The sequence below is a fragment of the Chelmon rostratus genome, chromosome 12, assembly GCF_017976325.1.
Source record: "Chelmon rostratus isolate fCheRos1 chromosome 12, fCheRos1.pri, whole genome shotgun sequence".
In the NCBI taxonomy this organism is placed as follows: domain Eukaryota; kingdom Metazoa; phylum Chordata; class Actinopteri; order Chaetodontiformes; family Chaetodontidae; genus Chelmon; species Chelmon rostratus.
The window spans coordinates 13,651,040-13,677,082 of NC_055669.1; the positions used below are offsets into that span (position 1 = coordinate 13,651,040).

Sequence of the window (26,043 nt, forward strand, 5' to 3'; positions counted from 1 at the left end):
AATTAATCAGTTTCAAATACATTCAGTGTGTCCACAGTGAGTTCCTCAAGCTACAGAAATGAAGATGACGAGATGAGCAATGAAAATGAGCAAGACAGTGACGGGAGGCAATGAGAGTGACAGAGAAGGAATGAGAGTGGAGGAAGCATTGATTGCAATGGCCCAATAGATTAACACAAGGACCTTTTGCTTTATTCTTATGCCGGCCATGCCCTTTTCAGCACTATGGCCTTTCAGAAAAAACATCCCAGCTGACCCCCCCCTTTCTGACAGCCTTTCAATATGCCTGCAGGACAGCGAGCGTTTCTACAGATACAATCAGTAGCCCATCAACCAAGTGTTAACTCTGGAGATAATCCTGCCATGTAAAACACACAGGCAGTTCTCAGCTTCTTCAGCACACATGAGACGCACTGTGATAATAAGAGACGAGGAAAAACATCACTCTGAGCAAAAGAAGGAAATGAGAGGAAAACAACTCATCTCCTCTCCTCACTTACCTGTGAGAGTGGTCTTAGTGGTGGCTCCCTCATTGCGTGGTACAATGACTTTATCGTACTGGTCTCCCGCTAAAGTGCTGTACACCACCTGGTAGCCCTCCACCTACATTTGAAAACATATATTTAAGCACTTGCAGCCCCAAACTGAAGGTGACATGTGACAGGATTTTGAAGAAAAATGAAGCAAATACAAGGCTATCATGAGCAGCCTAAACTGTTTTAAATGCTACCCTGCATTGCTGATGGTTCAAAGAATAAATGGTTTATTTTGCATCAGCCCAGTACGATATTTGGCTCTCTGTCAACACTGCAGAATCATGAGGATGAATGAATTTGTAGTGCGAAAAGGCATTAAGACAGGCTGGATTCATAAGTCTGGTTGAGTAGTTAGTGAGCCCTGGGAATATCACTGTGACTACTGGGTGAAACAACATGATTTATTATATTTTCATTCCGAGTAAAACATTCAGTGACCACTTGCGCCCAGTAAATTTGTTTGCCACTTTCCCATTATTGGCATTTGCCAAGCTCACAAAATGCAGGCTCACCTGTGTGTGATGATAAAGTGCTCAATTCAACATGGCAGATTTTGGAAAAACAGGAGGAAAAAAACTGCTTTAGAGCATGTATGCAGAGCAGGTCAAGGGAGGGTGGATAAGGTCAAGGGATTAAGGTAAAACTGGTTGTTATTTTTACAAAAAGGGCATAATCAACATATGTTCAGTGATATAAGGGGCACCTAATGTTGAGCTGAGGCCATGTAGAAGCTATGAAGTATTTCAGAATAATCCACTTTAGAAAAATACACAAAGGAGGTTTACATGAATATCTTCTAGTAGTGGGAGAAGTATTCTTCTGTATATCAGGCTATAAGTTAATTTAAACATTACATAAAAATGTAAATCCTGCAAAACAAGATATAGTCAGCAAAATGTACTAATAGAATCAAAAGTAAAAATACTTATTTTGAGCCCTGCCATAGTAAAATATCTATATAATCCAGTATATATTATTTCATTATTATTACTGATTCTTTAGCAGGTCAGCAGCATTTTCATGTTGTAGCCTGCTAATGCTGAGCTCTTTTTAGCAGGTTTATATTCTACTAGGTGGTTTATTCTATGACACTGCATAATAAGGAAATTATGGTGAGGTATGATTCCAGTGAATAATTTCCAGTGAGAAACCTACTGTCTTCACTTAGGGACTATTTTGACAGAGAGGACTGACAGAGAGCTTCATCAGCTGGTGCAACAACAATCACCTGAAGCTCAATGTCAGCAGAACCAATGAGCTTGTGGTGAACTACAATGGACTAAAATACGGATGTTGCTGCAAAGAAGCTACAAACTGGCTGCTTCACACACATCTTCATCCTGATAGCACAGAAGATCCCTACAATCAGCACAGTTTCAAGGTGGATGCCCAAGATTAGTGTCACCAGTTCAGTATCTGACCGAATGTGAAATCTCCCCTTCTGTTTTCTGAGTTATGGAGTTATGGATCAAGTGTTTTGCAGAACATAATGATGTTGCACTGAAGTTGACCTTAATGTCATCATTTAATCCTATGAGATATGTATGTGAAATTTGGTCATAATTAGCATGTGAACTCTTGAGTAATGATAAAAAAAAAGTTTTGTGAGGTCACAGTGACCTTTGACCAACAAAATCTAATCAGCTCATCCTTAAGTCGTTCATGCCAGATTCCCTCCAGGCAATCCTGAGATGTTGTGCTCATGAGAATGGGATGAAGTCGCCAGTGAATTTGACCTCTGACCACCAAAATCAAATCATTTCAACCTTGAATCCAAGTGAACAGTTGTGCCAAATTTGAAGAAATGTCCCACATGAGATATCATGATCATGAGAATGGGACGTATTGACAATCTGAAAACATAATTCCTCTCCCACACCTATTGCCAGCATGGAGGCATAAAAAAATACATCTACCTTGAAAGTATAGTGGCATAGAAGTACACAGTACGATAAAACTGAAATAATAAAGCAAAGTACGAGTACCACAAAACTCTACTTTGGTACAATTACTTGAGTAAATGTATTTAGTTACTTTTCACCACTGATAGGTTCATATTACTTGCAAATTACCAATCATTTTTGTAACTGATTAAGTCATCATGCTGCATCAAAATTCAGGTAGTTTTAAAAACAATGAATCACAAGAAGATGCAAAAATGACAAAACTTTGTTGTATTGTCCTAAGATGCATACCGTTGATCACTCAAAACGGCTGAAAAAACAAATAGTGAAAATTAAATGTTAACACTATTTGGTCATGCCCAGTTACCTCAGCCTCACTGTTATCCCACTCCAGCTCCAGGGTGGTGGAGGTCTTGGATACGAGCCGTAGGTTCTTAGGGGCATCGATCTCTGAGAAGAACGATAAAGCTGACAATGTTGGGGACACTGAGACCAATTCTCAGGGATTGTGAACAAGCAAACATCAGCGGTTTTAACATCATCTGTAAACATCAGCTGCTAATTCTAAGGTTGATATTTGTAGTTTAATTGATATACTCAACATCACTTGCTACACATGTCTATTTGTAAATATTTTTATCCTGTTGGCAACAGTTGGCAGATTTTACTTTGTTTGAATAACCTTGAATTAGATATTCTGACATCATACGCATTTGCATGACATTTTACTTCAGATGTAGCTGAAAGTAATGTCAATTTGAAGTTCATGTGTTTGCACTGAAAACAAATTAATACAACGTTTCCACAAATAATGTACTCGTGCACAAACAAGAGAAAAAATTACCATGAACAGATGTCCACTACCCTCTTCAATATAGATAAACAATATGGTATACATTTGGCCATATGTCATCAAGTGTTCTATCCTCAGAGGCAGGCATAGGATCACACACACCACTATCAGCACATCTGCTTGCTGTCAGACCTCACCGGTAGTAAATTCAGTGGAAATAGACCCGCTCTCATTTCCTTTCCTCACACCGCTCACAGACACCTCGTAACGAGAGCCAGGACGCAGAACCTGTGGAGCAAAAAAAAACATGGACAGTTAAGTCTTTTTAATCTCTTTTTATGGACATTTCAGTTTGTCTTTGTTTTGTCTGCAGACACAGAAGACAGGCAGAAGCTGAGAATAGATAATTTAACAGTCTAAGCATGACAAGCGACCATGCGCAGACCGACACCCACACTAGTAACACTATACTTGTGAGTTCAATGTAATAAACCCAAAGACAACGGTCAGCCCAAGAGTGTGAAGAGTGGCTTTACTGTCCCCAGATGGCTGGTGAGGCCACATAAAGTGACAGTATGATCAGATCCCACAACATGATGAATTGCATGCACACACACACACACACACACACACACACACACACACACACACCCCACCACTCACCTGCAGGGAGTACTGGCTGAGTGTAGGCTGGAGGCGGAAGGTGGTCCGTGGACCCTCTCCTCCCACCAGGCCGTACCGCAACACAATCTGATCAATCTTTGCTTTTGGTGGTGTCCACTCCACAAACGCTACGGTGTCCGACACATCCCGCACGATCAGCTGTGTGGGGCCATCAATCACTATAAAAGAAAGAAAGAAACACGCAGAATTATTGGATGTTCTGTTGCTATTGTTACAAACAAAGCAGCGCCACTCAGTTTGACATTTTGTTGGCAATTTAACATCTGATATTTGGTTAGATAGCAAAACATACATTTTAGGATAACTTGCTCTTAGGTATGGTTGCAAATTTTCACTTATATCATTTTCAGAATAATCTGCCAATGTTTTTCTCTAATTATTTGGTCAATGAAACAATAACCCCTGACAATTCCCTGAAGCCCATGTAATATCATGAAATTGCTTGTTTCGTCCTACTAACACTCCAAAACCACAAGATACTCAGTTTACTATGTCAAACCACGTTGTTTCCCACTCTATTTTGGCTCTTGGCCCCAATAAAATAAAACAGTGTCTTCTTGTGACACCTCATCCAAGGTGTCAGCAGTCTACACCAACAACAGTTACAACTTGTGATCTCTAATCTTCTGAGATCCCACCAGAAATCTCGTCAACCCAGATTAGTGCTGTGACCCACTGGAAGGATCCCTTAGTAGCTGTAAATAGAGAATGTTTGGCATTTTCCCTTAAAAACAAGAGAGATTTAAAGGGTGAACTGATTAATATAAACAGTTTCCAATTATTTTTGATAATCAACTAACATCAATCAAATAATGAGGTTTTGCTTTGAGGAATTTAAATATATTTATCAACAAAACTCCTCTAAAATAAATAAATAAAATGTTGTCTCACCACAAGCTGCTGTATAAGAGCTTGGCCTAAATAAAACACAGTCTTGGCCAAATTATGATTAAATTGAACAAAATCAAAGAATAAGTAAACAAGGCTGCTAATCTGACCAGGCATTTGTTGCCAGTTTTTGGTTTGGACACATTTCAGTCAGTATTAAGTAGAAAACTTAAAAAGACAGGATGAAAGTTCATGTTAATACTTTAAGCTTTTGCAGTGGAAGATCTGGATTTGTTATCGGAAAAAAAAACTGCTCTCTGACAGCCAAGCATGTAAAACTCATCGAACCCGACACGCTGAGAGAACAGGCTTTATCTGTGTCAGGTGTAAAACATAAGCCATGATTAAAATCTTTCCATGCCGATTGCTGGAAAACAACAATTATTGAGAGTGAAGAACTGAAAACACCTCATGAGTGATGAGGAAAACCAATTTCAGATTGTTGACACAACAGACCATCGTTGCTGAGCTCCCCTCCCATGTCTGGCTGCAGGACTGTGCCCAAATGTCCCTGTTGAGGTGCTGTAGCTCCTTCTTCACTGATTAATGTGGGGTCTGTGAATCGCTCTTAATTTGGCCCCTCCCCTGGGACAACTTTACCTTGGGAGACCCTACCAGGAAGTACTGAAGATTAAATCTGTTGTTGTATCATCAGATCTGTGGCCGTATGTCACTCGGATGAGAGAAACAGAGCTGTCAAGGGATCACTACCTGCTGGTGAGTTGGATCAGATAGTGGGGGTGACTGCTGGACAGCCCTGCTAAACCCAAACATGTAGTGAGGGTGAACTGGGAGCTGAGGCCCATGTCCATCTCCCACTTCTGCAACAGTTTCTCTTGCATCCCGGGAGAGGTTAGGTACATGTAATCCAGCTGGGCCATGTTCAAAACCTCCATTGTGGCCAGAAGGCTGTTGTAGCCTGAGGTGGTTGGGACACTTGATTGGGATGTGTCCTGGATGCCTTCCTTTGGAGGTTTTCCAGGTATGTCCAACTGGTAGGAGATCCCTGGATGAGACCAGAACTAGCTGGAGAAATGATATATCTCATCTGGTGTGGGAACGCATCAGGATCGCACAGAAGGAGTTGAAAAACATTGCTGCAGAGAAGGATGTCTAGACTACCCTGGTGGCCTGCTGCCCACATTTTTGGCTTAACAAATGTCTGGTAAAATGAAGGTGCTTATGATCTCTAAATCAGCACTTTTCTTGATAACGTCTACTGTAGTTAAAGGGGGTTCAAAGCTGCAACTAAATGGTATCCATGCACATTTACTGATGCTAAATTTGAATAAGTGTTGAATTAAGTCTTACGCAGGTGACAAGCATCATTAAGGTTGAGCAACTGACCAAAAAAGCACAACACAATGCTTGGTTCAACATACATGTTTTAAACTGAAAGCACCATACTGTGCTCTGATAGCATAATCATTCTTTACTGACAGCCCCAGGGAGAACTTATGTAAATTATATGTTTCACACACTGAGCAACATAGACCATATTCTCCTTTAAAGTCTTTCTTTAAGCTTGTGAGATCTAAATAAGTCCCAGACTTGACATATTGCAGGCCCACCCTGATCCTTGATGTATTAGAAATTGGCCCCTTGGGTCTCTTCCTAGAAAACATCCTGAGCAAGACAGTTGCTGAGAACAAATTCCCGATTCAGCTGTCCTCTCCCTCTGGTTTTCCTCCGACTCCTCACTGTGTTCCCTCCGTCTCCGAGGAAGGATAAATCTTTGTTATGAATAATTGAGTAACTTCAAATTTGTCTTTTCCTCTTTCTTTATCCAATAAGGTGTCCTGCAGTGGGCTGCCGTGAAAAATTAATGAGTGCCATGAATTATTAATCAATACTTAATTACAACCCACGAAACGAACAAAGACTTGACAGGAAATTGATGGTGTTTTGACTGCAGACATCAGAGTTTGAATTGTTATGGACGAGGTTTGAATTGGATCTATTACAGCTGTCCAAGTAGTGTCAGCTGGGTGAGGAGCGGGGACGATACCTCAGCGAGGTTTACGTCAGGGACATAAATGGTGGCAGAACAACAAATATGTCTAGGTGACACTCACTGCTTATTCCAGGGTATTTAGCTGTGTGTGTGTGTGTGTGTGTGTGTGTGTGTGTGTGTGTGTGTGTAGCAGTCTTGAAACTACAAAGAATACTACAATGATGTTACATTATTGGGTACTGAGATGAGTTGATTCACTGACTAATAATCACTTAATCATTTAAGCCTTTAATCAAGCAAACGTGCCAAACATTAGCTTTTTCCAGTTTCTCAGATATGAGTTATGTGACATGCTGTTTTTCTTTGCTATGTAAATCATTGCAGATTTAACATCTTCAGGTTCTGGTCTGTTGGCTGGAGAAAACAAGCAACTTCAAGATGTCACCTTGAGTGTAACTGGCAGATTAATGTAATAAAATAACTGACAGTTGCACTGCTACTCACATTTAATCTAAATACAAAATAACCCTTTTTTTGGAAGTACACAGTGTCCACAGTGTCCTCCTCGGCCCTCCTCGGCCCTCCTCAAACTCACCTTAAAGCCCCTGAAAACTTGGTTACAAATCTTAAGCATTTTTGCATACAACTAATTCTATTATTTTAACTGTGAAGTTTTTAATACCTTCAAAAATGTATCTGATGTGTTTCATCAGGACTGTGTGGATGTGGTTTGATCAGGTTCCACTGACGGTGGTCCGCTAACACAAACACGTGAAATCAAATATTGCTAAATCCTGATTGGTGCAAGTACATGACATCACCTTTCTCCTGCTGAACAACACCCACTTCAAACCAGTGAGAAGATAACAGATAAAAACACAAATACAGAAATCTGTCATGAGAAAAAAACATAAGTATTAAAAATATTTGCTTGGACGTTATCAGAGAAAGAAAAAAGCTAACTGGGAAAATGTGTTTTTAGGGATATTAATGTTATATTTGGCCAATAACATATTAACAGTAATATAATGGGCATTCTAGGTCTGTCTCTGCACACAGGCTTGCTTTTACCCCATGTGCTGTAATGGCCTACTGTAGGAAAACAGAAAATAATTCTCACTCAAAACCTCTTTTAATCTTAGTGCAGTTGGACAGAGAGTGTTCAGTCTGGGAATGGATGTGCCTGTACAGTGTTTGGTTTGTGGTGTTAAACCAAAGTCAAAAGGTAGAAAGGCAGCATACACACAGACCTTCAGAACAAAGCTGACTCATCTCAGTTTCATCAATTCATTCTAGCCTTGTCAACAAACATGCTAAGGCTTAAAGGCCTAGCAGCCAGATACTCTGACGAAGGCCACTAGGACGAAATGTTCGCACGTTTAGTCATAAACAACTTTGTCCTGAAGATCTGTGTGTGTGCTCCCTGTTTACCTTTGGGTATTCAACACTGTGAATATATTTCTATTTTAGCAATTTATCGAACTAATGACATCATATCCTAATGTCAAGGTTTGCATTATACATACATGTTGTGACAATAGCAGTGACTGGCTGGCTTCGACCCTGGTCTCGGAGTGCCACCAGGTTAACAGTGTACTCCTCCCCTGGTCTCAAACCAGTCTGCACAAAGGAAGTGATGGTGCTGGGCAGCTGTGCAGTCATCCCTCCGTCATTGTCCTGGGAAAAAAAAAAAACAGATAAAAGTGATGAGACGAAAAGAGACTTGAACTCATGTCCGTTGTTTTGCATATTTTGAGTAAATGTCATCTACTGTGTGGTTTAAACTTGCTCTCTCAGTGGAGACAAGGGATCTGGCAGATAAAAGCCTACCCTCAACAGTCAGATATAAACAGTGACTCATCCAGCTAAATTCTATGCAGGAGATTCTCTGCGCTGTATAATTTGCAGTAATTTCTTTTGACTTATTTGTAAACTTTTGGATGATTTACCACATTAAATTCCCAAACGGTTCTGCTTGGCAGAAATGGTTATGTATGCGACACTGAAATTTCTTGGGCCACATTCTGCAGAGGCAGCACTCCGTACATTTCCAAAGGCCTGTCACTCATCCATATGGAGACCCCGCTATTCCCAGCTGTTCTCAGAGAGCCAGTGTTGCACATGCACTTCCTGCCGACAGACAGATGTTACACCTACTGCTGCTCCAAGATCCCCAAAAGCCTGCGCTATGAAGGCTCGTATTAAAACAGAACATATAACAGCTTGCTACTTTCCTGAATTAAAACTATAATTAGAGATGTAATCCATTTAATCACCTCAACTAAATTGCCAGGGTGGGCAGTAACACACAACGGTAATGTTCCAATAACAACTGGTGTTCAATCTCAATAATAATACAGTTAAATGAAGGGAATGCTAAATTATACAAATTAATCACCATAACAGCATATCCCACTCCCATCTCCAATATCAGCTGGCTCATAATTATTCATCATTCTTTCTGCCGACAAGGTTACTTAAGGAATGACAAAAGAGATTTTTCGGTCCTTGTGGAGGTATTTGCATCACTTTGATTTTATTAAGGTGACGAGAATGTAGGACTCTTTGATTGTGCTTCTTGGTTACTCATTAGGGTAATTTAGTTTTTCAGGTAAGGCAGCATGTCTTTTTATGTCTGTCAAAAGTAAAGGCAAGAGGTGGTTCTAATAATCCTCTGACTATTCGTAGAAAGCAATGCAATATTAGATTTAAAATGTATTGCAGCAGTGATTAATATCTTAATAAATTCACTCCAATAAAGCACATGCATCAGATTTTTTGATTACTTTTGATTACATTAAGTATATCAAGTATAAGTTTTGAGTTGATTTCGTTTATATAGCACTTTTTAAAATTAATAAGACGATACATTATTTTAAGCACACTGCCAAAAACAGAGAATGAGGAAAAAAGGCTAGGATACAAGAGCGATGCTGACTGAAAAAAAGGAAGAAAAAAAATGTATAGTCATGGCATTTGAAAATTTGTGTTGACACTCAACAGTTTTCATAGACTGCACTGTAGGCTGTGGATTATGAATAGTAACAAGGAAATTGTTTTCTGGAAAATTACATTGGTGTTGAGTATTTCAAATGTCATTTTTAAATGCCGTGAACACCAAAAATGTCATTCCAATCACTTCCTTTGTACTCGGGTGGCAGCAGAAATCTCATCGCAAAGCCAGCGCAAATAAAACACAGCTAGATATTACTGCAGGTAAGTGAGAAAATATGTGTTTGTAATTTGAGTTTACATTTTCAAGTCTGTATATAATGTGTATATATTGCAAGATGCGTGGCATGCAAGTAATGTTCCCCATACTCAATCTCCCGATCTTTCCTCAAAAAGATGCAGCTAGATCAAATACGCAAAAGACGCTGATTCTTATTTGCTCATGGAATCTGCCTGGCACTGACACTTCTACCCAGGAGTGAAAGAGTGACTCATAAATTGCAATTTGAGCAGTGTTACAGTCACAGGCATGATTTCAAGTTTACGCAGGCATAACATGAGCTAATACCTCATGTGTAGAGAAAGCTGCCCTGACCTTTGAGCTCTGACCATTTGATGAATATACAAAATGAATCACAGTGCTGAGAATTAGGGAAGCTCTAATTGTTATGCGTGGTCATGTGTGTGTCTTTCTGTGCATGTGAATTTCATTTCAAGAAAAGGCTCCAACGCCTTGTGCAACCATCAAACAAAATGTTTTTCAGAAGGAGGCTCTAGGAAACTGAAACAGCTGTAAAGTCCTACTAGTGAGACTAATACAAAATGACTAATACTGTATAATATTAGCACAGTACTGGTTGCAGTCCTGACTGATAGCTATATTGATTTATTGCAAAAAGCCCAAAATATAAAGTATCAGATGGTGCAGTAGGCATGTGCTATAAAACCACTGGCAGTATGGCACTTTATTGGAATGTCAGATATATACTGTAGCTGTTTCTAACAGTGTTAACGTCAGGTCTCGAAGCTCCTGCTCCCCTCCCCCTCTCTCTGCTTCCTTTTTGCAGAGCGCTGTGTTCTGTGTTTGTTCGCACAGGCCGAAGCTTTCATGCCTACTTCCATTACTAGATTGTCAAAATTCACAATCCCCATTGCTGGATTAAATCCACAGGGGGCGGGACTGCCAACTCATAATATGATTTCCCTTGTGGCTGGAGAGCGAGGGAGAGAAAAGCGAGGAAAGACAGGGAGAAGAACATGTACAAAAAAGCAGGGTGAGGAAGAGAGAGGTGAAGGAGAGAGAAAGAAAGGGATGCAGGGTACCTTTGGGGGTAGAGAGGAAAAGGTTGGAGATCTTGACCGAGAAGTGGTGGATGGAACATAACAACAACAGATTAGGAGAGAGGGTGGGGGGGTGGAAAGTGCTAGAAGAAGAGATGCGGTGGAGTGACATGGAAGATTGGATAGAAAGAGCGAAAAGGGAGGGCTAAAAGCAATAAAATGAAATTAGGAAGCCCACTGCTTTTCCCGTTCAGAAACATTCTATCCTTAACAGGGCTTGAAATAAACACAAAAAAGCATCTGAACATCAGATTTGAGGCTTGAAGTATGGCCGGTCCAAAGGATATCTCCCCATGGGAACACCTTAAATGAGAAAACCAATTACTGTGAGAGGGCATGAGATTAGAGTGCCGAGAGTACCTGAGTTTACAGCGGGAATTATAAAGAGAAATGTTTTTGCTTTCCGGCTTTGAACCTGGCCCCGCTATGGTTTTACAAAGGGTTATTCTGGAAAAGGGTTTAATGGCTCATCCATCTAATAGCCAATAAGCTGAAGACAATCCGCTTGTCTAATTTGGTATGGGCTTCAAGTTGAGCAAACCCCCGAGAAAAACCTAAATCCTTCACGTTATTTTTGTGCCTGTTTCCATACAGACATCCAAAGTCATTTAGAGGTTGGCATTGGTCAGATTTGACAGTTCTGTTCAATCAGGAATATTTTGTTTGGTCAAACAGCAAACTGAAAAAAAAAATCTTTTAAAAATACTGTTGTGTGTGGGCCAGTCTGTCCTTCTGTTCTTCTCACACTCAGCGCACTTGTCTTTCAGCATGTTGTGATGCTGTCTCACAGTGGGACGGACAGTGAACACACACACACACACACACACACACACATACTGAGTGTTCGCACATGTAGCTCTACTCTACCTTGGGGATGAAGCTGATCTCCCACCCATCGAAGGAATAGTAGAACGGTTGCCACTGAACCTCCACTGACGTCTCTGTGATGGATTTGAAGACTAAACCATCCGGATTGGAGAGATCTGGAGAGGTAGTCAGAGACATATTGTTGCTCTTCAGTGACCCACACAGCCCATACATCACTATTCCATTGAAGGTGTCTGATGCTGAGCCTTTCGCTTTGACATTTGTTTTTCTGTCCTGTTGTCTCAGTCTTAACTCATTTTCTTTCTTTCCTTCGATCATGAGGAATGTTGCACTGAGGCTATAATAGATTGTTCTTGAGTTTTAGCCATTCATTCATATTCATCAGAAGATGTCATATTTGTTCAAAAGGATTTAAACCATGCACACCTGCTTCATGAGAAACAACGGAAAGACTTCTTCTCAGCTTGGATTTTTCAATGATTGCCACGGTACTGTGCGGCAGCTCATAAATCTTTCCAGATAATCAAATATTACATTTCACAATTAAGTTTAGCAAAGACAACCCAACAAATCATATGTTCATTGAAAAATGGTTGCGTCAACCTTAATTGCCCTAAATTGACTTTATTATTCTGAATTCTGCAATCACTGAAATTGAATTCACCTCAGCGAAATGGAGGATAATTTTACCAGCTACGACTGAACTGGCAACACACCTTATGCAGTCCACTGATGTGGAGCGGATACAGTGTTCTGTTTGCCATTGAAAAAGTGAGCTTGTATGCTGCTGATAAGCATGGAAGCATCTAGCATGTTTCTCTGACAAGTCCAATGACTTGGCATTAACACTGGCCACGAGGTACACATTCAGAATCTGTTCAAATTTGTGTGTGTGTGTGTGTGTGTGTGTGTGTATTGGAGTGTGAGCGACACAAAGCAGGTGTTACAGATAGGAATCACAAGCAGTTGGCAGAGGACCAGGTGGTATTCTCACTCTATTGACACTGAGAAGCATCTTGGGGAGGAAAAGTGAGAGACAGGGTGTGTGTGTGTGTGTGCATCTGCATGAATGGCTGCGTCCATGTGAGGAGGCTTGTACAGCACTGGTTGAGAGAGAGAGAATTTTTTTTGTGAAACCTAACTGAGGTGCACCATTTACAGTACATTCTGCTAGCCACGGACCAAACATGGCTTCAGTGGGAATCTCTTTTGAGCTCCCACGAGAACATTTTGCCATCACAACCCAGAGGACAGCACTTACAGGTTGAAACAGTGATGCTGGCAGGGACGCTGATACTGTTGTTAATAACAGCGAACACGTTGATGTTGTACTCTATGCCTGCCTCCAGGCCTGAGATGGAGCAGGTGGTGATATTGCCTGGGATCCTTATCTCTAATTGGACACCTGACAGAGAGACAGGAAAGAAGATACACTGATACATGGATGTTTTTTTTTGTTTTGATTTTTTAAAGAAGCTGTGTATTCTTCAAAATTTTTCAATTAAATTACGTTTATATTACAACCTTCACTGCTTAGAAAAGAGCAGCACAGCTCTGAACATACCTCCGGCACTGCTTGGCGTATAGGTCACTAAGAAATCTGTCAGCACAACTGATCCCTCCCACTCCAGGTCAATAACGCGATCAGTCACGCCTCGGACCTTCAGGTTCATGGCTGGTGCCACTGTTGAGACAAAAAAGCACAAATCATTTTTAAAAAACTAGCCGTGTTCCATCAACATATTGTTATGCACATTTTGAAGTAGTGCATTAGAAAATGTTGACAGAAACAGTAACATTTAAAAAAAAAATGAAAAAAACCTCCTTGATTTTGCCAAAAGTTTTCACACTCACTTGTAGTGGTTTTCGCCTGTTTTAAAAAAGAGTTAATGCAATTAATGGGAGACAGAAACACCTTTTTCAAATTAGTTCTGAGTAGCGAAGATTTTACTTGGGACTTATTAGCTGTTTCTGCTCCCAGAGGAGAAAAAGAAGACGTTTTCACAGATTAAAATGTCTCCTCATCGCTTCACGCGGTCTAAAGATTCCTCACTTGAATACATGAAATTAACAGAAATTTCCATCATGTTTGTGTCATGTCCATCGACTGATGCTCTTTTAATCATGTCATCTTGCTGTGCCCCTTCTTCTGCAATGGTGTAATGGTTTTCCAACTGGAAAATTTGGTGCCACCTACTGCTTACCTCAATTAACCAACTCATGATGATTGCATCACAGTAGTGGATAGAAACAGGCCTTCATTTGCATTTTCTTCTGCTGATTTTTTCAAAATTTGGTTTAAATTTGTTTATATGATGTATATAGGTGTTTCAGCATCTAGATGGAGCAGAGTGAACACTTAAGGAATACGTATCTTTGCCAGGAAATAGTCAAATCATTTTACAAGAGAAATTAGAACAGCTAAAATGCAGCTGCGTGGCTTGAAAAATGACTGGCAGTAGCGTTGAGGTGTTGGTAGTAGTTATAATTCTATAGCATGAAAAACCTCCGGTATGGTCCAATATTTGCAAGTTCTACAAAAGGCCAAACCTACGTCCAAGGGTCCAGACAACTTACTGAGTATGTCTCAGACTCAAGCAGACTTTTCAGTTTAGTTTAGTTTATCTGACACAACGAGAGAAAGGACTCAAGATCACACATATCTGCACTGTCAAGTATGCAGTAACACAAGAAAGTGCAAGACGTATTTCCATTGTGGTCTTTGATCTGAAGACATCATTGATACTATATTTATGACATACATAGAACTTGGTATGCGGAAAAAAGATTTTTTAACTACATTAGTATTAAAATAATCAATTTTCTGCTGCTTAGGCATATTTCCCCTTTAATTCACTGCATGGTTATGCATTGAAGGTCAAGTAAATGGTAAAATTATCATACAAAAAGTGCTCAGAACCAACGCACACAACATCCCTACATGTGCCTCTGCAATCTTTAAAACAAGACAATAAACTAAACTACAGTGTGTTGGTGCAATATTTACCATTAACTAGTTGTTTATTCTCATGCATATTAGCAGCACATTGGCTTTATTAGTCATTATAATGTACTTATTTATGCCTTATGGGTAAGGGTTATTAGGGATTAGGGTTAGGTTATTAAAAATACAACTGATGTACAGCAACTTCATCACTTACTATCAATAAACAGTGATTATAAAAGATTATTGAGAGAAAACTCTTAGTCAATGGCCTAGTAGTTGTAGAGCTTTATAATGATAAATAAAGAGCCAATATCCTAGTAACATGCATGCCAATAAGCAACTAGCTGATGGTGAATATGTGTATCTCAATATGTGTTAGCGTGCATTCTAGCCAGTGAAAGAAGCCAGTGCTTGAGGCAACAAGAGGCTGAGTGTTAACATAAGAGGGAGAAGCGCTGTCATTCATTCCGGCTGAATAGGAGATAGTCAAGCCATAAGCCTGAGAAGGTGGTGTTGAATGTAAATGTCGAGGCATAAACAAGAGTGTTTACAGCTCCCACTGCCAAAAACAACGAGGAGGAGGGGAGACGGGTGAAGGACACGAAGGAGGAGAAGGAGGTGCAAACAGGTTTTTGGGAGAAACGACTCTGGCGGATTCACAGACAGACAGATAGACAGACGTCAGGGGAGGCCAGGAGAGAAAAAGACGAGACAGGATTGGCTTCAGGAAAGTAACTGGCTAACACGAACACAGAGAGATGACTAAATGAGAGAATAAGGATGACACAGAAAAGCAGAGGCACAGAGAGGAGTAAGGGAGCAATGAGTGTGATGGTGAGACAAACAACCTCTCACCCCCTCATCATCTCTACATCCTGTGATACAGGACTTTACAGCACACCACTGAGTCCTCCTCGGGGATCCTTTGGACACTTCAGTAGCCTTTCCAGCTCCTTCCTCACACACTCGACAGATGGGCGCATGCTGTACAATAGTTTGCTCATTTTGAAACGGTGAACCTGTACTGGGGACAGCTCCTGCGGAATTCACTTAGCTAGATTTATTTCATCAATTAGACTCAGCTTCGTCACGTATGAAGGAAATAACAAATGAAACGAAGGAGCAATAATCCATGGGAGAGAAGAGGAGTGATTGAATGAGGTCATGCAGGAGGCTGAATAGACGAGCCACTTGAAAGTAAAGACGTTAACTCCAATAGAAAGTGAAGGGCAAACTCACGAGTGAGCACTTAGGAAAATGCTCTTCTGAAAAGTTAGTCGAGGATGTTACAGCAGGAATCTGCAACTTTTTACAAAAGACAGAGAAGCAGTGAGTATCTCACCTTGTCGCTGCTGTGTGGAAGCTCACCAACAAGCAGTTTATTTGAATGCAAATATAGCATTTCCTCTGTTGAATTTCTCAACATTTGGAGTATCAAGAGAGCCTCTGACCTTTCCGAATGGGCCAGTGTCCAACTCCAGCAGCAGTTTTCAGCTCCTAAGTTCATCTCCTTGTGTTTTCTTTTCTTATTCTAATTTCAGTTCAAGCACATATTGGTCTTTGGCAACCTACAAGGTCTTAGGATGACAAGCAGTTTTAAGAACTCCACGTCTCTAGCCAGGTAGAGGCTGTGTACATGCAGCCTAATATTAGAAACGTTACTAGTTAAAATGCTTATCGACATGAATGTGGTGTTGCAAACACACTGGTTGCATCACTTGAGGACTAATTCAAATGCCGAAGGTTTTTGTGTTCTGGAGTTATGGAAAACCATTTCTCAGGCATGTATCTTTCTCAAGGTTTGTTTCAAAAGGGCAACTTGCTGAAGGTTATTCAAGGATCTCGCCTGGAGTCTTTAACTCTCATTAGGTCTAATCAGTATGCAATTATGGCAGATACAGCAGTATCTACCGAACTAAAACCTTAAAAGTTAAAACTCCAGCTGACAACGGAGGTCAGTCCACCATCAGAGGACTAACTCACCCTCAGGCTACTTCTTGTAATGGCATTTCTCTTATTCATTTGCTTAAGTGACTAAACTAAAACTTTTCGTGCTAAGCTCGATATTTTGGAGTTTGAAGGTAATAGAAGACACCCCAAATAAAAAGGGCTTTAAATGCTCATTTATTTAAATGGGGGTCAAAGACTCACTCTGCTGATGTGGAACTAAAACCCACTGTGCTACCAGATTGTTTTCCTTGCTCTAATCGGCAATAAAGGGGTCTTGCTGTGTTGCATCTTGTATTTCGTTTGGGTTCATACAACCTCGTTACAAATTGCCATGAGCACGTATCACAAAGTGAGTTCAAGCTAGTTTGGCTGGGTTACATGGCTTTAGGAAGCCGAGCATTGTTCCTGGATAACTGGCATCACAAAGCTGGCAATTGTCTCAAAAACAGTATAGGATGACAAGCGATAAAAACAATAAAGAAGATGTAATACTATAAGACTAAATAAGACTAAATACGACAAGAAGTCTAGGAATAATTATGGGAATTACTACCTGCCTTAATATACTATAGCTGACATGTTAAATGGTCCTGAGTGGCTAAGGAAAATAAAGTGTATATTATTATTATAAGTTAAAAAAAATTTAGCAAACTATTCATGTAAAGACTCCAAGTATGCTGGCTGTGATTGTGCTGTTAGTGCACACTTACATTTACTGTAAATGTATATCCAAAAAGATGTCCAGTACAGACCACCTGTTATTGCTACTGCTGTTTTATTATTGGAGAAGAGTAAATTAACTGATATCATGCTGAAAAAGGCCTGTGGGGTTTCCTGTGCAGAAATGCAAATTTGGTTTCCTCTACTACGCTCTTATGAGCACCCGAAAAAAGAGGAGCCCACCAGACGTTCGCTCAAAGATCAAACTTGCATTCGTGTCTCTTTTGGTCAAAAAGGCAGCTCCAAAAATACAAACCAGCTTTGTCATACAGGAAAAAAGGGAATCAATTTCTATTCAGCGCAGGAGAATGGTTTTGGTTGTTGAAGGACTTTTGTTGTAAGCTGCAACACAATTTCAGTCACAACCGTGATAACAATATGTGTCCTGAAGCTGCTGAGGCAGACTATGAATGGCACACAGGTTAAGGTTTGTGCTTGATTGTGTGATGAGGCGGACTGTCACGTTTCTGTCAAAGCCCTTCAACATGACCATTACCTCTGCCAAATCATATAACTGATAATAACACAGCTACTTTACGCAGTAGGCTTCTAAATTGCTATGACTGGCTGATCTGCTCAACTTGATTGACGCAATAGAGCAATATGTGAAAAATATAAATGTCAGTTGTCACCACTGCCGCACTTGACACACAGGATGTCAAGTACGCAAGAATGTCATCGCTACTTTTCCACTGTTGCATCAGGATTCATTGCAAATGATGGTGGAATTCCTCTGATGTCAAGATTAAATGCCACTCTTCGCTACAAGTTGATCTCTGCTTTGTCGGTGGATACATATTTAATGTAAAGATACACTGTATCCTACCTCACGCCTGAAACTTCCCATTTAAATTCAACAGCCTCCATTATTTCTGGCAGTGGGAAAATATAGGCCACCATAATTGAAGCAAAAATACATCCCGCTTTCTTCAGCTTTTGATAACATGAAGCACTTAAGCCTGTCACCCTACAGGTCTCTGATAATTGAACTGCTTCGTTTTGTATTCAGCAAACTATCCCCTACAAGCATTGGCTATTTTAGCCTCTAATTGTGCAGAAATAAGCAATTCGAACACCCTCATTTGGTATAGATATTAAATGGGAGGGCAGCAAGGAGGAATCAGCCTCAGTAATATGATTTGCCGCCCCTGTCTCTCTGTTGCTCGCTCTTCTGTCTGTCCTCATCATTCACATTGTTGACAGCTGCCTCAAATGGAAGAGGAGGATGTGATATTTTGGCGTGGAGAGCTGGGCTTGAACAAAGGCAAGCGTGACTCAGAAGCTGTCTCAGCTGTAGCTAATGTGACACTTCTCTCCCCGGATGAATGTGACTTTTGACAAATGAATGCTGTTACACTTTCTGCTGTCCAGCGAGTCACACACCCGCCACCTGCGTTGGAAGCACAGATGAGTTTGTTTTTCCAGGGCTGCACGTATACTAAAAGCGATGGGGGTGGGAGCTAATTGCTATAGCAGAGAAAGAGAGAAAGCTTTGCATTTATAAATCTATGCAACAAATCACATCTATCTATGCACTCTGTAGGGTTCCCATAGGCAACCATGCATCATGGAGCATCATGGGTAAGAAGGTTTACCTTCTATCTAAACATTACACGAGGTGGTTGAATTAATTACTTCCTTTATTCTTGCTAAAGGCGTGTTGATAAAATAAATCCCCTGCTGTAGCCTTTATCCGTCTGCAAACTCTCAGCACTCCATGGCAGATGAATGCCAATACCTGCTGCACTGGGTCCTTCCATAAGCTTTAAGTTATATATTGTATTTAGTGTTGAAACAAGTAGTCGCTGCTTTTCTCTGCTTTGTGTCATTGTACAATATATATATATATATATATATACATATATATATATATACACATACACATATATATATACATACACACACATATATATACATACACATATATATACATACACACATATATATACATACACACACACATATATATATACATACATACATATATACATATATACACATATATACATATATATACACATATATACGTACATATATACATATATGTACATATATATGTACATATATACGTATATATATACATATGTATGATATATACATATATATCCTTTTTTTTTTTTTTTTACTGTTGGTCGGAAAAATAATGAATTAAGTTGCAGGCCCAATTATATTTGTCTGACAGATGGTGCTTACACAGATATACAAGACTTCCCACCTCCATAAAAATCCATTCCATACATCACTGTACTGAATGTCACATATTGATTACATCTAACAGTGCATTCAAAGCTAGATTTTCTAACTTAAAGACTAGCTTAAGGGGAAATTTCTCATAGTTTGTTGGTGTTATTTATCATGAGGAACAAATCTGTTTTTACTCCTGTTTTTTTTTTTTTTTTCAGAATTACTCCCACACTGTAAGTAAACCAGATAAAGAGACATCAAGATGCTTTTCGTAAAGACCGGACTGCAGTATTATATATGTATGTATATACACATATATGTAATTTTTGCACCCATATAAACCTCAGTGATGGTGCCAGCAATTCATGAACAGAAAATTAGATCACATTCCAGTAAATCAATCTCAGCAATGGCAGCACTCCATCTAACACTGAAGCTTGGATTTGAAAAGAAACCAGAAGACTGAGCTGCATGAGGTTCAGAAAGTGTCATTCTGAAATCTGTTTAGGCTGTTATTTCTGTGCTCAGCTACTTGGTCCTGGTCACACTGACAGCAAGTGTTAAAGGAGGACAATTTCTGTGCCCAGAGTCTCTGCTTCTGGGATTTGAACCACAAATGTCAGACAAACTACTTTGTAGTTTACAGCCAAGAAGAAAAAAAATTGACGTAAAGGACAAAAAGTAATAGCCTACCAGAGTTGCAGTCATCTCCAGCAAAGCCATCCTGGCAGGAACAGAATCCATCCTTGCAGACTCCCTTCTTGCTGCAGTTGTTGGCACAGTAGACCAGCGAGCAGTCCTCTCCCACATACCCGGGCCGGCACTGGCACGTCCCGTTGACGCACAGCCCCTGGTCCGAGCAGTCGTTCAGACACCTCCCGACCATGCAGTCCTCGCCGGTGAAGGACTCTTCGCACACACACTCCCCGTCGATGCACAGCCCGCGACCCGAGCAGTCTGAAGGGCACCGCGGCTCTGAACAGTTGTCGCCTCCAAAGTCACGGTCACACACACACTCCCCTTCAACGCACACCCCCTGGCCGGAGCAGTCGTCTGGGCAGCGAGACTCGGAGCAGTTTTTACCAGTCCAACCTTCCTCACAGATGCAGCCACACAGGTCAAAGCTGAAGCTGCCGTGGCCACTGCAGCCTGGGACAAAGTCCAAACGACCTGGGAAAAAAGAATATATACTGTACATTATATACAGTATTACGCGACAAAATGGTGCTTGACCAAAGATGACAAGGTTACCATAAAACCTAATGGGATAGCTCAGTCTTGGGGTAATATTACTTGTCCTCTGTTCTATTATTATTTTAAAATCATTTAGAAATGAACAGAGATATTGAGATCCTGGTATTTCTTGGGATTTCTCCCTATAATCTGGTTCTGTTTCTCAGGACAAATATCAGGAAGAGGCTGGTACGTACTGAAACACAGGCACCTTCTCCAAACCTGATAACACTACCCTGTAGATGATTGCAGCAGTGTTAGTAGTTTTTCTTTTTGTGACTACTTTTCATGGCAAATTGAGGTTTAGCATTCAGCTGCATGGTTAAGTGTTTTTTAGATGAAATGAACACAGCAGCATATGGTTCGACATGTGGTTTAATCAGACATGGAGATCCGAATCAGAGGAGTAGGGCCGATTGCAGTGCGGCACTCAATAGGTGGATCATCGTATGCATATTACCACCCTAACATTGCAACTAAATGACCAGGAACAGTGCTCCTATTCCTCAAACCACTGAAATAACAACCTAACTGACAACCACGGGTCAGCTATGTAAAGATGGTCAAATGCTTCCGTATAAGCACTCAGGAAGATCATCAGAATAAAAATCATTGTATGATGAATGTTAAACAGTTCTGTTTTCTAAAAAAGTGCTAGTAATCCTGGGAAGCTCAGAACAATATATAAATCATTTTAAAATCATGGGAAAACCTTCAAACCTTCAACCTTCAGCATGCACTTGATGGGAGAAACAGCAGTCAAGACATCAGTGAAAACTTGTTTTTTGTGCACTTCCATCTCGCCACCGTCCTCCTCAGCTGAGCATTTCACCCTCATTCTGATTCACATCATGAGTGCTGGAGATAATCATATTCTCACCGTAGAGATGGAGCGTTTTCAGAAAATATTTGAATGGTGTGATGGTGTCAATGGAGCAGATCCTTTAACCATAATATATCCTAAAACTCTATCCCTTTCACTCCCCTCATATTATAATGGCAGCATCTCCTGAATAGTGAACACATTTTTTTTTACCAGTAGCAAAGGTCTCTCCACACCTTTTAGACCGAGACTGTGCAGCAGGAAAAAGAAGTTGCCCTGCAGCATCAATATTCTGCTGCTGTCTGTCTCCTCTTCATTCATGGTAACAGTTTTTTCTGCCTGTCTATAGCACCTGTTTTTTTTTCTTTATCACACATATAAGACAGCCTGGTTTTAATGTTTTAGTTCTACTACAAGTAAAATGGCATATTTAAACAAAACATCTTTCAGCTTTATCCACTTGTTTTGTTGTCACTGTTAACTCACCCATGGCTGAGCTCTCCCCGCAGCATCCAGACCCACACTGAGCTCTGAGCAGGGAGACTTCTCTCTCCAGCATCTCCACCCTGGTGGCAAGCTGCTGGATTGTGGTTGTTGCTGGACAACCACAGGCAGCTTTTGGGATGTTGATGCGGTGGGTGAACGTTACCTGAAGAACAATTACAGTTTGGTAAAGAAGCGTGCGTTGATTAAGCATATTAGAACAATCAATTCAAACAAAGCAAATTTAGTTGATTTTAAAGTGATACTTGCCCCAAATCTTTCAAGTATGTAGTTTTAACCTGCCAGTGAGAGCTGAGGCCAAAGTAAGTTTTCATGGGGTAATAAAAAGTACATAGAAACTTCTTAAAACTGCATTATCTGCTCCAATGAGTGCAAACCAACGTAGACACCTAATCTTATCTAATAAAGCTGCAGGTTTCCATCTTCCAACAGTGTTCATCTTGTAAACTGGTCACTATCAGAATCAATTGCTATCTAAATGAATTCAGAGTTTTTACAGGCACCTTTCAAGTCTATGGTGTGTGAATGTTTGGCACTCAGAAGATTGGGTAGTTTTGTAAAGCATCACTTTAATCAATTCTGGGCTTCTGTGCCACGTGAGACAGCCTCAATCAAAAGAAAAACAAAATATTATTAAAAACACCTACCTGGCTGTCAGCATCCAGCGTCTGCTCAGAGTATTCTGTTGGTCCATTTGGATCCATTGGACCCTCCACAGAAGGGCCGGACCCCAACTCAGCACGAGAACCTTTAAATCAAAAAGAAGAACTCTTAAAAACCTCTCAACAGAGCATGTTTGTGTATGTGAACAAAAGGTGCCTCCAGGACAGCAGATCAGACGGCGGTGAGTTTAAACCCAAGCGCTCGATCAATCAGAAGACCTCACCATCACCTGGGTCAGGTGGTGCGGAGGCGTCAAGGTCGACAGAGCACAGAGACTCCAAGGGTACATTGATGTTGTAGACGTGGTTAAAGACCACGGGTTGCTCTCGCAGGGTCTGGTTGGCTGAGGAAGCGGAGGGGGGCTGATTCTCCCCTGGGGTCTGTCTCCTCACTCTGGTGGTACGTACCAGCTTGTTGTCTCCTGATGGAGCAGCGTGAGTGGCACCCTGCAGAGAGACACAACATGAAACAAAAAGCACTGCACGTGCTTTGGACTCAGGGGTTTCCAGCTGTGTTTGTCCTTTGTACATTGTGTTTGCAGAATGATGGAGTGAAGACTGAGGAGAGAAGCCAGGGGGACACCAAACGAGGTGACACTAATAAACTGTATATGAAGGATTTTCCTCAGTGGCTGCAACACAAGCAAAACAGTCTTCACAGCAAGAACTAAGGTCACTTGTTCCCAAAAATGTGTTGACAGTTCAGTATTTTCAGATGGTACTTTCTTTATGTGCGGCAGAAAGTGCAGAGAATTTCTAACATTAGATAAAGCAAGTAACATTTCAGGGAAAAAGAATGATTAGCCGAAGATGACATTAGTATAAGGAATGGAGTCTCTCAGATAAGTATGTGTAGTTAAGCAGCTTCCTAGCGACAGTGAAAACCGAGCACTACTTCCAAGGCCAAGGAGCACATCATGAACTAACTACATTAGCTTGTGGGGTTACAGGTGAAAAAAAAAAAAAAAAGCCCTGTTCAAGACTACATCCACTGTGTTGTATTCCCTCACTGTGTGGAAGCTGGGTCTGGGTGTTATTAGAGTTTAGCAGCGTTAGCAGCTATATCCTGCTCCTGTTCCACTCCAGCAACCACAGTCAGTGTTACCCAAGCTCAGGCTACATTTGCCAAACACGTCGGTGAGTCCTCATCCTAAAAGCCTTTGCTCTTGTAACGTTAAAAGTGAAACACACTGTTTGGAAATAAGGACAGGCGTGGAAGCTAAGCAGCCAAATCATTTTATGTCAGACCCAAAATGAGAGTTTGATCCTACATTTCAGGGCTAACTAGCCCTACACTGTGAGCACCGCTGCTTCTTTATTTCCATGACTTCATGGCTCATCAGCTGGTGAAGTTGGTGACTTTTTGCCTGCAACATGTAGATTTAGCACAACATCATGTATGAAGCCAACAAGTGTACAATTAAGACCCTTTTACAAGATTCTCTTTTCAAACGAGACCACTGGAAAAAGTCATCCAGAGACAGCTTTTTCAACCAACGACGAGCTAACGTTAGTTTAAAGGTACACTATGCAGGATTTTTCCTAAAAAACAATGTATAGACTCATATAAAAGTAACCCCTCTTAATCATCACTTATGACCCACAAGAAGTGTGTGGCCAATATATAGCCAATGTCTTGGAAATGAGATGCCTGATTTTGTCTACTTCTGTCTCGGGTCAGGGCCACGAGAGTTTTTCATGTCCATATATGAGAATGGACAGCTTGATGGATGTAGCAGCAGAAACTTTCGGGGCCAGGCCTAGTGTGCTTCTCCTTGGTGCCATAACATTTAAGAAGATCTACTTTGCAGGAGAAATGCACAGGAAAACAATCACATAAAATATTGAAAAGACGCAGAAAACATGCAGAAAATCTAAATCATCTCCTCTCTTTGATACTCAAATTGTCCAGGATAGGATTTGAGCAGATCTGTGCCCAGAGTCAAGTGATTAACATGGCTGCCAAAAATAGTTTATTGGAAATAAATAATGAATGTGAAACAAAGCCCTGGGCAGCTCTGCCCAGTAAGACATGGTTGTTTTGTTGGAACAAATTTTACCTGTAGTGCAAGAAACAGAGCCAAAGCCAGGATCCAGCTTGTTGTGGGCACAGAGGCCCTGAGATGCTGCTGTGCCAGTGGCATGCTGGGAAGAATCCACACCAGTGCTGTCCACTCACACCTGTGGAGGAGTGAGAAGAAGTAGAAAAGCAGTAGAAGAAAAAAAGACAGACATGTGAAGCGTTGATATGCAGTATATATAGTTTTAGTCAGTGGCGGCGTTTGTGTCGCATAAAAATGTGTTTTCAAAGAACATACTGTAGCTGTTCCAGCGCAGCTACGGTGCCAACATGGAAACAAATCTGTTCATGTGGGTCTTTTGTGCGTGTTTCTTTGCGCGTATGGGGAGTCCCACTACTGTCAGCTTATCCTCTGTAAATGATAAATAAATGCTTTTGATCTGATATAAAATAATTGGCTTAAGAAGGGGAAAAAAGGAACTCTACCAGGGATTCTGGAAGTGGCTAAGAACCTTTGAATGTATTTCACTGCGCAATACCAAATGTTTGATCTTTCCACTTGGGAGGAATACAGAAATATTGCTCAGGGAGAGAGTTGATAGATGGATTTCAGTAGAGACATGGTTTGAGTGATGCTGCTGTAATCCTCTCTCCGTTGAGTAGGGAAGAGAGAACAGGGACACGCGGAAATAAAAGCTGCACGGAGGAAAAACTGATGCGGATCCTACAAGCTGACTGTCACATATCAGCACAGGCGAGATAGTGCAGAGCTGGAGTTCGCTTTAAATGTGGCTATTTGAATGTATTGAGTTTTGTCACTATCAGCTGAATCAAACATCTTACTCAACCTGCAAAGGTGTTTTATTGGGCAAATATGGGACAGCTGGTTATACAAGACTGGGGAAGCAATTATATCCATGGTGTGTGTGTGTGTGTGTGTTCATGTATCCTGGCAGGAATTTTAAGCATATCTCCCTTGAGTTTCAGCATGTTCATGTCCGTCAATGTGTGGGCAGAAGAGGAGTTAAAAGACAACATCTCACAGATGAGCCTGTGTAGTCTGTATTCAAGAGGCCTTTTTATCACAACAATGCATCTCATGCCTGTGGAGCAGGCTATT

General features: G+C 40.8%; 1 protein-coding gene across 1 annotated transcript in view; it reads right to left on the reverse strand.

The window, feature by feature from the left end:
* The window catches only part of tnr (tenascin R (restrictin, janusin)), a 66,822-nt gene extending 41,775 nt beyond the window's left edge, over window positions 1-25,047 (reverse strand). The window contains exons 1-13 of the mRNA XM_041949635.1: window positions 24,964-25,047; window positions 23,128-23,350; window positions 22,889-22,989; window positions 22,224-22,386; window positions 20,375-20,851; window positions 13,445-13,564; window positions 13,142-13,285; window positions 11,920-12,035; window positions 8,286-8,436; window positions 3,897-4,075; window positions 3,431-3,521; window positions 2,808-2,890; window positions 501-603 (exon numbers count right to left, since the gene is read on the reverse strand). Coding sequence (XP_041805569.1) covers window positions 501-603; window positions 2,808-2,890; window positions 3,431-3,521; window positions 3,897-4,075; window positions 8,286-8,436; window positions 11,920-12,035; window positions 13,142-13,285; window positions 13,445-13,564; window positions 20,375-20,851; window positions 22,224-22,386; window positions 22,889-22,989; window positions 23,128-23,350; window positions 24,964-25,047 — 2,035 coding nt within the window. The remainder of the gene's footprint in view (window positions 1-500; window positions 604-2,807; window positions 2,891-3,430; window positions 3,522-3,896; window positions 4,076-8,285; window positions 8,437-11,919; window positions 12,036-13,141; window positions 13,286-13,444; window positions 13,565-20,374; window positions 20,852-22,223; window positions 22,387-22,888; window positions 22,990-23,127; window positions 23,351-24,963) is intronic.
* Window positions 25,048-26,043: the final 996 nt, after the last annotated feature.